The sequence below is a fragment of the Phalacrocorax carbo genome, chromosome 8 (genome assembly GCF_963921805.1).
Source record: "Phalacrocorax carbo chromosome 8, bPhaCar2.1, whole genome shotgun sequence".
Classification (NCBI taxonomy): domain Eukaryota; kingdom Metazoa; phylum Chordata; class Aves; order Suliformes; family Phalacrocoracidae; genus Phalacrocorax; species Phalacrocorax carbo.
The window spans coordinates 11,425,051-11,439,071 of NC_087520.1; the positions used below are offsets into that span (position 1 = coordinate 11,425,051).

Here is a 14,021-nt window from a genome sequence, read left to right on the forward strand (position 1 = left end):
TGCTTTAAAAAAACCCTGACTAATCGTATAAAATGTGATTGTAGACAGTTCAGTGCATGACCCTTACACTTATCGCTTGAGGTATTATTACAAACTAGAAACAGCTGGCAAGCATGGAGGAGGATAAAGGGGAAAAAAATTCACATGCAAAGGAACAGGGACTGTTCCTTTTCTGATCTTGTAACAGAGGTGCTTGCAGCACCTTGACCTGTCTTTCTAATGCAGATCCAAAGCATGAAATCATCTCTGAGACCCTGAACAGACACCTCTATTTTGCCAACAGAGCACGCCACCAGCCCTGGGGGTCCCACCATCGGCACCCCCTTTTCTCACACCGTTTTTGTGGGCAGTCCAAGAGGATCTGAATCAGTGGTGGAGTGATTCCCCTCAGAGCGTGCTGCAGTCAGCAGATGTTTGTAGCAACAATGGGCAGCTTTTCCAAAACAAGGCAGTCTGTGTTAGTCAAGCAGGATATAGTGCTTTAGGGTCATTGGGTTACTTCAGAAAATCAATGCTTGCTTCCACGTGTTGGCTGGTAGCAATCTCTTTTTCTCTTGCTCTCGATCTTTCTCAGGCTCCAACAGCCACAATTTCTTCCTCCTCCTCCTGAGCCTAGGCTGGGGGCAGCTGAGTTCCCACCCCAGCATCACCACACCCTTTAGTAAAGCTATTTTTTCCCCCACATGTTCTGCCAGTTATTCCACAGGACTGCTGCCCACCCTGTATGCTCCTGTCCTCACAAGATGAGCTCATCCATGTGTTGACACTTCTTGTTCATTCCTTCCTACCTACTCTAGATAGGACAAACAGTCCTGGCACCCATCTCCTGCATGACTCTCAGAAGACAAATTAACTCTTTCAGTCCCAGTGGAGAATTCAAAATCTGCAGCAATCTAGCATAACAGAGAAGCTCGCCCAAAGGGACTCATGCTACAGCAGGGTCCGTCACAGATGGAGAGGTTGGGGCTGACTTGACTTGGCCATCACATAAATGTTGGGAGAAGCAAAGGAAAGGCTCTTGTTCATCGGTATATTCAGAGCTGAGACTGAGCCCTCACCAGACACTAGCTCACAAAAACACTACTCTGCAGAGCCACTCAGGAGCTTCAGACTTCACAGAGAGATGACATCCAGGATGAGACTGTACTATCATCAATATGCTACTTGAATCAGCATTGAAAACATATGATCAACATTGAAGGAGGCTTTTAAAGACTGAAATAATAAGATGATGTACTACATTTCAACCTTCTCTCTCTCTGTTACTGTGATTAAAGCATGTGGTTGATCTTGGAAGCTCCACTGCAGCTTGTAGAAAATCCATAATAACAACATTCACAGTAATGAAACTTGCAGCTGGAGTTGGGTTGTTTGGTTTCTTTTGCTCTCCCATGAGTCTTCCTTGGGTCTTTTTTTAACATGCTGCTCCATGCAGATTTTGATCTTTCCTTTATTAAAATGGAATGGCTATCCCCACTGACTCACTTACCTAATAATAGCTAGAACCTCGTAATTCAAATTATTTGATTCTTGGGTTTTTTAGATTAAAGTAAACATACGGTTAGAGTATTACTGGGAGAGTTGCAGTAGAAATACCATAGTTAAATTATCCTGTGACTCAATGCTGCAAAGCACGCTGAATCCCTTTTAACACATTACAAAAGTACTCAGTGGTGACCTCTAACACCAGAGTGGTTTCTGTCCTACGGTAGCTCAATTTCACAACTCTGAATAGACTTTTTTTTTGGAAGGAAAGCTATCCAAAGGTTTTTATAAAACGTTCTTTAGCCTTTGGGAACGAGCCAATTAAATGCCAGCGTATCATTCCATTTCAAAGGTTGAAGGACTTGAGGAAACACAATCTGCTTTCTGAACAATGTGAGTTGTGGTTTCATTAGAAACCAAGCTGCAGAGTTTGGATACAGAGCTCAACTTTTTAAAAGTTCAGCGGTGGCTCTTGGTTTGTCAGCTGCATTTCCCTGCAACGCTTTTTGTAACGGCCCCTCTGAAGGAGCCTGCTCCACTACAGATGAACACTTGCATTGGGAGTAGATGGCAAAGCAGGCATTGCTGCCAGCCAAAGTTTCTACCTTGTTGGCCTCAAAAAGGGAAAGGAGGGGAGGTCCCTCCATAAAGTCAAGAATCACCAAGAGAAAGCATCTTCACTTGCTTTGAAGATCAGCTTGGTTTTAAGCACTATTTTTCTATTTGCAATTGAAAAATGGGCAGGAACATAGGGAATAAACCCCCAGTGATTAAAGTGGAGCAGTGATTAAAGTAGCAAGCTCTGAACACGCCTCCTGAAAGCCAGAGTCACCTTGGTCCCATGCAAAGGTGCAGTCTCTGCTGCAGCCACACTTGACAGCACCAGGCACGCACACATCACCACCCACCACCTCCCAGCCCGAGTCACCAAAAAAACCTGCCAGAGCCACAAAGACGCTCAGTCACATCTAGCTTTATTTTAATCCCGTCAGAAAAGTTCAAGAATTACACCAAAAAATACTTCAGTCTCTGCTACCTACTGACAAAAAATACACCACAAAATTATAAACTGTTCAGTGGTTTGCTGGAGTTTTGATTGTTGGTGGAGGGGGTGGTTTGTACATTTTGAGTGAGAAATGAATTTACAGGTGGAAGGATAGGAAATCAGACAATGGCATTTGGCACTACATTTTTAGCTACATTATACAGTTATTTATCATGACGCCTGTTAGGACTGAGGAGTTCTGCCCTCATTTACACCCTCTAGTGTCTATGTATGCAAAATGGAGGACAAAACTGCCCAATGCAGGGGAAGAAGGGGCCAGTTCCTAATTTCCATCCCAGTCTAACCACAAATCTGAAAAAGCAGCCTTAGGCAAATGTGAACCTTGCTCTCCCTGTGCACTCTGCTCCTGCTGCTCAGTCTCACCTTGCCTCTGCTACCAAGGAGCAGAGCTGCTTTGCAGCAATGGCTTGCAGCTCTGAAAAAAGAGAATCCTTTTCTTTAAATCCCACCAGTCTGTCCTAATCACACATGCCATTTGTGGGGAGCGGATGTTTTACATTGGCCTGGACTGGATTAAGCTTGGGGTCTGGTCTGTGTTTGCAAGCAGAGATTTGATGGGACCCTTGTACTCTGAGAGCATGCTATGGCCATCCCTCTCTAATTACCTAGAATGACATTAAATACTGAAGTATCTGGAGTTGAAGGAGGGAAGCAGGAGCATCCAATTTCATGGGTGAAGGAAAATCAGGACCTGAAAAGTTAGAGCTTAATGCTGTTCTACATTATCACCAGTCTTGAGAGGCTCCTCAATTTATAACGGGATTTCTTTGCCTCTTGGTGACCCTCCAGAGGGACGTCCCAAAGGATGAAGCCTCACGTAACTTGCCACAGGTCATGCAGGAAATCTGTGCCAGCAGCAGAAGTAAAGCCCTGATCTCCTGACTCCTAGACCTGTGCTCAGAAGTATATTCTTGATTTCACTATGGCAGCCTCCATCTGCTTCCATCCTGCTCCATACCCAAATGCCAGCCAGGATTTCAGCCCCAGAACCCAGCCAAGATCACTAGCACAGTGGCAGCTCATTACAACTGCCTAGATCTTTCTGGATTTACTTAGGCCACTGTGCAGGGCTGTGTGTGCATGTGTGTTTGCACATGCATATGTTCGAGGGAGGAGGGGATGCTTGTATTTATCAGAAAATGAACACTGATGCTAGATTCAATTTGACAGCAACATATCCCCCCTTTGGCAAGCTAAACATTGCAACAGGTTCTCTCTACCCTATTTCTTGAAAGGATTTCAGATGTTCCTTCACTGCATGTTAAGCCATGTCACGGCTTTCCAGCAATGATAAAACTTTGAGGGATTCTCCTTGATGCTCTTATCCTCTCTGGCTGTTTATCTAATTTGCTTTTTTTGTTTTTTAATTTCTTTTTCTAACAAATAGTTAAGCAATGATTTAAAAATATTTTTACATTGTAAGGTACAGTCAACATCAAACATGCCTTTGTACAAGAGCTCGACTCAGTTACAAATCAACGAGAACAATGCACGAAAAGAAATATCCATTAAGATGACTCCTGCTCTTGGGTTTTATTTATTCCTGTCAGGCTGTTAGCACAGCACCCTCAGCTAGAGCAATGCAGTATAGACATGGTGTTGTTCCCCCACCCTCCCACTTTGCCCATTACCACCTGGTAACTTTAATGACCTTCTGTCTTGGCAGCCTTGGCTTCATGGTTTACCGATCCTGAAGACAGCCAGGGTGATACGGCACGGGAGCTGGTCTGCTTGGCCATGCTGTAGTGGCTGATGACGGTGTAGAACCTGCCCCGGGAGTTGGAATCCTGTGCAGAGTAGTACGCGTCCAGCGAGGCCGGGATGCACCGCTTGTGCTGGAAAGGGGAAGAAAGCAGGAGGAGTACAGAGTGGTCCCTCGGCCTCAGGTCCTTGCTTTAAAAATCTCAGGGTTAGCTGTTTGCACGGATGACATTTGACTCAGACTTGCTGCAAGAGTGTTTGCTGCGCAGCCCCAAATGCCTTCTAGTGCCATGGGAACACACAGAGTTTAGAGTCAGGCAGCAGCCTTCAAAACCTGTTGCTATTAGCAACCCTGATTGCAGGCTGATTTCATCTGTGGATGGGAAATGGGCACTGTAAAATGAAGGTCTGACTGGTTTAGTATATTACTGGCATGCACAGAGTCTGAGCCCTCTTGCTGGGGTCCTAGCAGGGCTGGCTGAGCAGCTCTTATCACGTGCTGGACTGAAAGCTCTGTAGTGAAAGGTCCAGAATTAATCCTCAGACAAGCAGAGGATGGGCAGAGGCAGAGTAAGCTGCTTACACGCTGCTCTGTTACAGTGTGTTATCTCTGACCTGCAGGACGACCACCTTGGTCAGGGAAGGTAGGAAGTGTAGCACAACTGTCCAGCCCTTGCAAGAGCTTCTTGTCTGTGCAGGCACTGCCCATGCATCTCCACTGTGCTAGTGCGGACACCTGTGTGCTCAGAACTGCACAGATAAAACAATTTGCTTTGCCACAGCTGTAAAAGAGCAATCAGATGGTAATACCTGTCAGGCTGGTTCGTATTCACCAGAGTCAAAGTAGCACCAAGGACACAAAAGCCCCCAGGTACAATTATTATTAAATTGTGAGATACCCTAACTCCCAGTTCAATGTGACTAGCTGAAATCTGAGTCCAAAACCTTTAATCTTTTCAGAAGCACAGGTTTGGATCTGATTCTGAAATTTATGACTCCATTCTAACTTCGTTTTTATATAACCTAAGAGAATAATTCACAATGACTAATACGCCAACATCCTTACTCTATTTTCCAGCCCACAGATGATCCCCAGTGTGGTGAAGACTCCTGTGAATTTCTTCACAGTAAGGAGTCAGTGAATCATTTTACAAACAACTTTTTTTTTTTAAATCTCAAGAGACCAAGCAAATTGTTCTCTGTGAATATTCAATATAAGATCACTGGGCAGCAGGGTTTTAGCAATTAAGTTACATGGTTTTGTTCTTGATAGAGGCTCAAAATCACCTAAAAATGAACTACAAGGGCAAATTTGGATTTCTTTCAGAAAGGACACATGTGCCAGCACTCTGGGAGTTTGCTTTGCATTAAAATGTATGCCAGTAAGCCTCAGTCATTTGGATGTGTGGGAAGCAAACGCAGGATTCCAGCTGCAATAAATCCATTCACAAATATGAGGGATTGTTCCTGAACATCTGTCTGTAGTGTTCACCAAATGCTAATCCCAACAATTACAGCGTAACAGTAGCTGATGGAGGCAGATGCAAGTCCACATTTCCCATAACACTTTTCCAATTTCAACACATTCTTGCCAAATGTTCTGTTGGCCTGGTCAAAAAAGCAGACTAGACTGCAACCATGTAGTCAATTAGAGTCTATCATTATCTCAGGCAATTCATCTGTCTGAAGTTTCTTACCTTATAAACAAATCCATCTGGGCAACTGTGGTCATAAGTAAAGGCTTTGTATACCACAAGAAACACTATGCAGGCAAGGAATGCAAGAGCCAGACTTATGAGAATAGTGACCTACAAAAGAAGGATAATGTTACTCTACATATGTTAAAATGGCATATGAGCAACCTCATAATTAAATGACTTATAGTAACAGCCATCCTAACAGACTGCAGTCTTCACTCCACTGTGCAGTACTTAACTAAGCATGGTAATTGAATGAATGCTGGATCCAATAGCCCTGAATTCTCACATCGTTTCCATCCTGCCACAGGCCTTCAGGAGCCACATTCCTGTGTTTAACCCCTTGCAAATGTATGGATTTGGCTGAGGCATTTGGTGTTCTCGGAGGCTTTGTGTTCCCATGATCTCAGCTGTTCAACCAGCAGCAGCATCTGCTGGCCCAGCAGGGTCTGCCAGAAGCCAGGGTCCACATTCAGGGTCTAATCTGTGCAGATAAGCTGCCTTATAGCCATGGCGAGAAACCACTTTTCTGATAGCAGAGGTAGACGAGCAGGTAGGAAGAATGAAGCTTTTGTAGCACACACCCCTTTGTGCCTTCTGGGCAATGCGACAAGGACAAATTGTGCTTCAACCTTCTACCCTGCAGAAGGGAAGGATGGGAGAAAGGGAATCCTTCTCTGTTTATTGAAGTTGTAAAAGAATACCCTGACCACCAACAAAGCCCAGCATGTAAATCCCACAGCATGTCCAAGAGCAGGTGCCATTGTTGGAGGTACCAGACACAATACCCTTTTGGGGGCTCAAGTATCTCCCCTCTCCTCATTCCTAAGCAGGTTACTTTGCTGCACCACTCTGTTTCTTTGCTGTAGCACCCTTCTCTCCAGCCCTTCCAGGTCCCTCTTAACTAGTTCATTCAACAGCAAGTTTCCTGGCCCCATTCAGATGTCTGGACTGAGGCCCTGATCCTTGATTTTAGCTGAGCTGCATCCTCCCTGAAGACTGAGCAAGGGTCCCAAATGCACTCTCCTTCTCCTCTTCCCTAAAGCTTTCTTGGTCCCAGCTGGTAATTCCACAAATGCAGCCTAAGTGGCTCTGGAATTCTACTGCCTAAATTACAGCAACCCATCCTGTCAAGGCTGCTGTCTCACACTGATCTGGACTGGCATGAAAAAAATATCATAAACCCTGGGGCTCCAGTGTTACCATGCAAACTAGAGTTCTAATCAAATGAACTCACTTACAGAGGTGATTTGGTTGGGAACAGGAGCAGAGGAAACATTTAAAGCTGTGCACAGGCAGCAGCATGGGGAGGAAGCTGCGGCAGCTCCCCAGCTTGCTCCGGCTCGCTGGGACTGAACACCAGCAGCATGCATTTTGCAGGATGTTTGCCGCATCAAGAAGGGGCTGCAATGTTCCTGTGCCTGGTGAGCCTGTGAGAGCTCACGCTGAGGAAGTTCCTACACCAAAAGTTAGAGGTCAAGCACAGGTTTACAGGAGAGAGAGCGATCCATGAGGCTTTTTCCTACCCATGACTTCAATCTGTTTGCTTCAGAATCCCACTTTCCCATCATGGCACCAGAAGCTGAGTCCAGGGCTGCAAATTTTCCCTGGTCACATCAAAACCCAACCACTGAGAGAACTGCAATGGTAGGATGTGGCAGAGACCGTGTGTCTGCCCCCAGCTAATGCCGTTACGTGCAGGCATGCTACCACCGTACCATGCAAGTGCTCATCCTTCAAAACATGCCCCTGGCCCAATATCAGGGCTGCACCTACCTGTACTAAAGGCAATCATTATCATTTACTGCCCTAGCAAGGAAAAGGCACAATTTTTTCTGTTCCATCTAGTTATTCATAGTTCATCCACCCTTTTGTTAGAGTTATGTCACAATCTTTGTTTTCTTGTATGAGTGTTCAAGGAAATGGAATAGGAGGTACAGGCAGAAGTTGTTCCTTAACTAATGTATAAGAGACTGGTCATGGTAGAAAGTGGAGAAATACAGATATAATTCCTACAGTACACTGGACAGGCTTGTCAGGAACAGCAGCTAATAAATAGCAAGCCAGCCACATCTCAGAATTCATCAATATAATACTATTAATATAACAATAATATTATGTAATATTTGTAATATTATATCAATAAAGACATACTGATTGCTTAATATTGGTTCACACTGGATTTCGTTCTAATTGTCTCCTTTGGTGATCATAGCAGCTGTAATTCTGAGAACCTGTATGGTATGCAATCCCTGCACAGACTCAAAGGGCCACTGTAATTGCTTGCGGTGTAGGAAAATACTTCTCATCCTCATCAATCCTGCAGAAACATGCACTTCCTGGTGAGATGTATTCCTACGTCTCACACAGCATGCTGGGACTATTACTCAGAGAAGCTAAAGCAGCCCTGGCAATGCCACCTGCAGTGCTGGAAGATCCAGAGATACAATTTTGGTGGGTGTTTTAAGCCAAAAAGAAAGACTGAAGGTAAATCTGCATGTATGGTATAAAATCTGACCCAACACATCCAGTTCAAAAGTCAGGAAAAAGAGAGGTGTGGAGACTACATCTAGCAGGAGAGATTCATAAGTTCATTGTTAAGTCAGAATATTTTAGAATAAAGCATAAAAAGGTTAGAAAACTGGGGCTAACAGGCTTTTCCAGTGATGAACTGAAGCCCCATCCTGCCTTGTAGAATAACGGCTCATATTAACCTCCTCCTTGGGGCCTACTCTGCTGCAAAATGGGTCAATTAAGCAAAAGGCAGCTGGAGAGGGAGAAGCACTTACTGCTGGATCTCATCAGAGGACACGTGTAAGAGAGTCCTGGTGTGCTGAAAAGGTAGCTGGTAGGAAAGGAGTACAGTTGTATGAATTGCACCAATGTGACCAAGAAAATATGGGCTCCACCGCCTCTCCATCAAAGCACACCTGCCTGCAAGTTTGAATTTAAATATTTCTGATCAGCTTTATGGTCACCCATGGGTTCCCAACCTGGGGAAGCCATGTGCCTTTTCATAGTGCTGAAGAAGAAGTTGTCTCAGGTGGATTACAGGGAGATAAAAAGAGAATTTGCCATGATTTCTGCCCCAAAAAGAAGTCATATTACACCTGAAAAAATGTTACTTTGAAAAAGTATAGTCAAAAGGAGGATTAACTATGCCAACACTCTCTCCTTTTTCCAGAAGGAGACCTGGGAAAAACAACTCCTCTCCAAAAAGGTCCATCACAACCCAGCTCTGGCAGGCCAGTATGGAAAAGCAATTCCACCTGTACAATACACGCTCATCCACTCTTCCCAATTTAAAAGCAGAGCATGTTAGGCCTGGTACTTCCTCCAGTAACAAATTATGTAGTAACACAAAGATGACAATGACACAAGTCCCCTTCGACATTAGTTTGAAGGCACTAAAACAAGACATACATCTTCCTCTACCAAAGTCAATTGTTAGAGGCCCGTCCTGGCTAGAAATTCAGAAAATAAGCAATGCTGAGCCCTCCAGTTTGGTTGCTCTGCCCTACATACAAAGGACAATGAAAAAAGAAATCTTGCCTGGGTTAAGCTGAAGGAACAAACTTGTGCTCAGGGCAAAGGAAGAGACAAAGGGCAATGAAATTACACTGAATGCCACCTGGGAATGCACAGTGTAACTCAGTGAGAAAGTACCTTTTGTTCCTGTGAAATAAGAAGCTGCTCATCATCCTCTAGCTTTCTTTAGTAAATACAATCTTCATCATCAGAGCTAGCAAGAGCTGCACACCAGCAGTACACATCCACCCTGTGCTATGATTCATCCTGCCCTAATGACTACCTGGTTCCTTTCTCCCCCTCTGCATCCCCGCTTCCTCCATCCCAGTGGGATCCTTCAGGGCTGACTGCACCAAGAGAAGAGGCTGTGAAAGAGGAATATCCCTGCACTGTCAGATGTCCTTCTCATCCCAAATGACTGTGCCTTCCCCAAGAGCTGCCACCAAAGTTGCTTTGAAGGCTTCTCATTCTGAGCCAGTTAAAATGGCCAAGTTCTTCCTTTAGCCTTCAGAAAAAGAAAGAACTAAACTGTCTGGAGCGAGAATGAATGTCCCTTCTTCTGTTAAATCCCATGTACATGCATAGCCTATGGAAATGACCATTAGTAATGTGATTTGACTGCTTCCTTTCCTCTTGTCTGCCCACTGAGCCCCTAAAAATGATTAATTCCCCTCTGCTCTGTCGCTCTGCTCTGGCAAAGTGCTGACACCCAATTCATTACCTCCCAGGAGCAGATCCCTCCGCTAAGCTCTCCCCTCCCTTCGGGGTGTAATTGAGCCCATCCTCACCTCCCTCCTGCCGTTTCATGCACTTGCAAAATTGCAGCATGACACAATATTACACATGATGATACATAGTGTAAAATTGCTCCGGGATGAAATCTCGCCGAAGATGTTAAAACCCAGAGGAAAGTGAAGAAAAATCCACCCCTGGATGTTTCGCCACGACATAGCTAAGATCCACCTCTCTAGCTATTCCAGAGCACACAAAGCTTCATTAACATTCAAACACCGAAGAATCACAGAGCTGCAATACCTAATAAACCTCCACTTTTTTTATAATTAACATGAACCTTGGCAGTCTCTAAGCAATATACACACTCACAGAGGGGAAATAAAATTTAGTGAGCAGATAAAACCTAGAAGAGCCGCAGGCATGAATCTGTCACGTGTGACTGCTCGAGTGGGTAAAAGAAGGGGGGATTCACCCGCCCCTTCCCCAAAGTTTTATATGGTTCCCAAAGGTTCCTTTAAGAGGGGAGTATCTGCTGGAATGGAGGAAAGAGAATATCATTGCCATACCAAAAGACTCCCCATCCTCCACAAATCAGAAAGAGGCCCTTAGCATCAGTGGAAGATGTCAAACCCCCATCAACAACAGCGCATTTGGCTTGGTTTCTCCCCATCTTTCCCACAGATGAAGTACATGTTGTATTTTCACAACACTATGGATTAAAAAAAAGGTATATCCTCATGAAGCAACAGGACATAAGTTGCCACTAGGTTTCGTTCCAGTGATATGACACCTAATTGCAATGGTGTTCCAGTTAACCTGGCTTTCATGCTGTCAATCAGAGTATCTTTCCTACTCTCTTTGATTTCAACAGCTGCCCATGATTTTTTTTTTATCAAAAATTACCTTCTTCTCTCTCTAGCTACAATGAAAAGCCTTATTTGAAAGCAAATCACAGAATAATGCCACATCCAAACAGCAGGGCATTTTTTTTAATAGCCTTTTCCATTGCAAGGTTTCTACAATTTTATTCCTTATTGTTTTCCTTGGCAAAAATTTTCCGGTTTGTACCCTTAGCTTTCAGAGAGTGTGTGCACCCTTCACTCCCCATGGAAGTCGACAAGAGCAGGGAGCTGCTGGTCCCTCCAATAATCGAGCCTTAGGGGCTTTGACAGCAATACTGATAACCTGCTGAGCTACAGAGCCTGCAGGCGTTGGGCTGGTACTGACTGTCACACAAACTAGTGAGGTATTTCGGTGCCTTGGAGTCCTGGGAAACCTGAATTGTCTGGAAATACCTGGGCAAAAAAAGGAAGCAGAGAAAGGCAGATGCTAAACAGAGGCTGATGGGAATAGTACTGTACAGAGGAGATATTCATAAGGAAGGATTTTCAGGCAGTGTAGGTGGGGTAAGGGTATCTCAGCAGATGGCAGTTCCCTCAAATTCATTCACTGTTTGAACTGAGTTGACAAATATTTTTTTTCCCAGTGGGGACGGGATGCAGACAGCTGCTGATTAGTATTCAGCATCCAACCTGTGCTGGTGAGCTGTGGCGGGTGTGGTTTTGTTCCCACTTAAGCCACATATTACTTGCATTAGCAGCTGGAGGAACATAACTTATAATCATGGCCCTGGTGTCAGGGCTTGTCATTCCACCGTTATGTATTTTTTTTGTTCACAGGCTCTGCTGATGGTGTCACAAACTACGAGGGCTCAGCATAAAAATGGTAAAAAAAAATTGTATAGGGAGAGAAAATAACATGGGCATTCAAATGCAAGCCACCTCACAGTGAAACACAGAGGAAGACATCCTATAAAACTGTGAAGCAACACCTTTTGAAGAAATAAAGGGTTGTTTTTTCTAACCCAAACCACAATTATTCTATGAAATTAATCACAATTAATCTAACAAATTTACTCTGTACAATATGGTTGGCAGAAGGAGTAAGATTCCAGAAAGATTAGCCATTCATATGGAGAGCCTCCACGTGGCTTGAAGTAGGGCTTATTAAAAGAAAAGGCACAGCCCCCACCAAGTTCTTGTACTTGATGGCATGAACCAATCGCTCAGATCCAGATCCACAAAGGCGGTCAGGTGTCTAAACCTCCTTCAGTTTCCTACAAGACACTAAAATCAGTAGGCACCTTCTGTAGGCTCAGATGTCTCCAGAGGGGTAAGAAATTGTCCATTTTGGGTTTTCATGTATTGCTCTGACACAGCTGCCTCTGGGTCATGACAGTGAGTTTCAGCTAGTCTGGTACAGCACTGCAACCCTTGTGCTCCACTGCTAAAGCTCAGTCCGATCACTGCTCATAATCAGGCAGAAGCTCTATCACCTGCTGTCTAAAACTAATTTGGAAAATCACTGTGCTGCCCTTTCTTTGGGGAGGAAACAACTGCATTCAGTCCAGCTTTGGAGGAACTCAGCAAGAACTGCCCACTGTCTGTGGACAAGGCACAAGGCCCAGGCACCCAGGCACTTGGAACCACACTCCATTTGCCACCTAAGTGGAGCAATTCTCAGGGTGCAAACAGATGATGTGATCTCTATCAATCTGTCTGAATTAAACAGCACAGAATATCTCTTCTGTGCTCATGCAAGTCTTGTGAGAGGCTAGCAAGCAGGGATTTTCATCAGTGTGGGTGGTGCTTCTTAGATATCAAGCATGATTATTTTTCTAAACCTGGCAAATAAATGTTTGACCCTGGACACCTTTCCCACTGCTCAGAGCACATAATATACACGCTTATATACACTCAGAATAGGAGTACGGCCAAGAAGATGCCACAACCAGGAAAAGCATTGCTGTCTATAGAAAAACCAGCTAGACAAGGAGCACCCGGAGAAGAGTTAATGCTCTCAGAGCACAGAGGTGTGTGTTACTGTGAAGGAGATCAATTTAATTCCCAGGTAAAGACCATTTACCATGGAAAAACCCCTACAAAAATTCTGCACAGTTTTCCTAGTCTTAGCATCTGTAATGGGAATAAGGGACCACAGAAGGCAGATGCCTCTGTCCATTCCTGCACTGCAGGAATTCAAGTTTGTCAGGAAATGATGCCACTGATGATGCCATGTCTGCTTCTCCAAGATACCTTCAGTGTTGCTGGGTATTGGGAAATTTTGTGACCTTTAATAGGCAACTCAGTTTAAGAAATTCTCTTGGGTTTAATTTTCTCTTTGTAGAAGAAGAAAGGCTCTGAAATGAGGCAAAATTTGTTGTAAATAAAATTGGCAGAAATTCTGTCAAGATTATTTTCACAGAAGGGCGTATGAGCTATGCTTGGATAGGCAACAAGGCTCTTGCCATAATTACATCTGGAAACCTATCAATCCATTAACAACCTAGACCACTTGCATGCAAGAAAAAAAATCATAAAATATTCAATCCATTTGCCACAAGGTCAGTCCTAGAGGTCTGCTGCTCAGTTAGAAAGGTTTCAGCTCTAAGGGCATCTCAGTTTACGTTCACAGATTCATGATGTCATTACAAGGATTTTTGACACCGAAAAATTCAGGAGGGTAGATTTTTCCCCTTCATCCCATAACTCCTTCCAGCTGAAAATTAAATGTAAGATTGACAACATTATATCTCAACATGAAAGCTACAGCTATTTATCAAACATATATGAATTCATACCTGTTCCTTTTTCGGGTTAAGTATAGGTGGCCCATCCACCTTGGTAAAGACCGGTGATGATTGTTTTTTTGGCAGGAATGGTAAGTGAAAGACTGAGGAGCATCTCCCACCTCCCAGATCCAGCTGCCTATCCTGGCTGCCTCCCACCTGTATGCCAGGATGAAATCCA

At 44.2% G+C, this 14,021-nt stretch overlaps 1 protein-coding gene across 2 annotated transcripts in view; it reads right to left on the reverse strand.

Moving 5' to 3' along the window:
• Nucleotides 1-2,442: 2,442 nt before the first annotated feature.
• The window catches only part of NSG2 (neuronal vesicle trafficking associated 2), a 38,114-nt gene continuing 26,535 nt past the window's right edge, over nucleotides 2,443-14,021 (reverse strand). For both annotated transcript variants that reach the window (XM_064458698.1, XM_064458697.1), the window contains exons 4-5: nucleotides 5,950-6,060; nucleotides 2,443-4,386 (exon numbers count right to left, since the gene is read on the reverse strand). In XM_064458698.1, coding sequence (XP_064314768.1) covers nucleotides 4,195-4,386; nucleotides 5,950-6,060 — 303 coding nt within the window. In that variant the 3' untranslated portion in view covers nucleotides 2,443-4,194. The remainder of the gene's footprint in view (nucleotides 4,387-5,949; nucleotides 6,061-14,021) is intronic.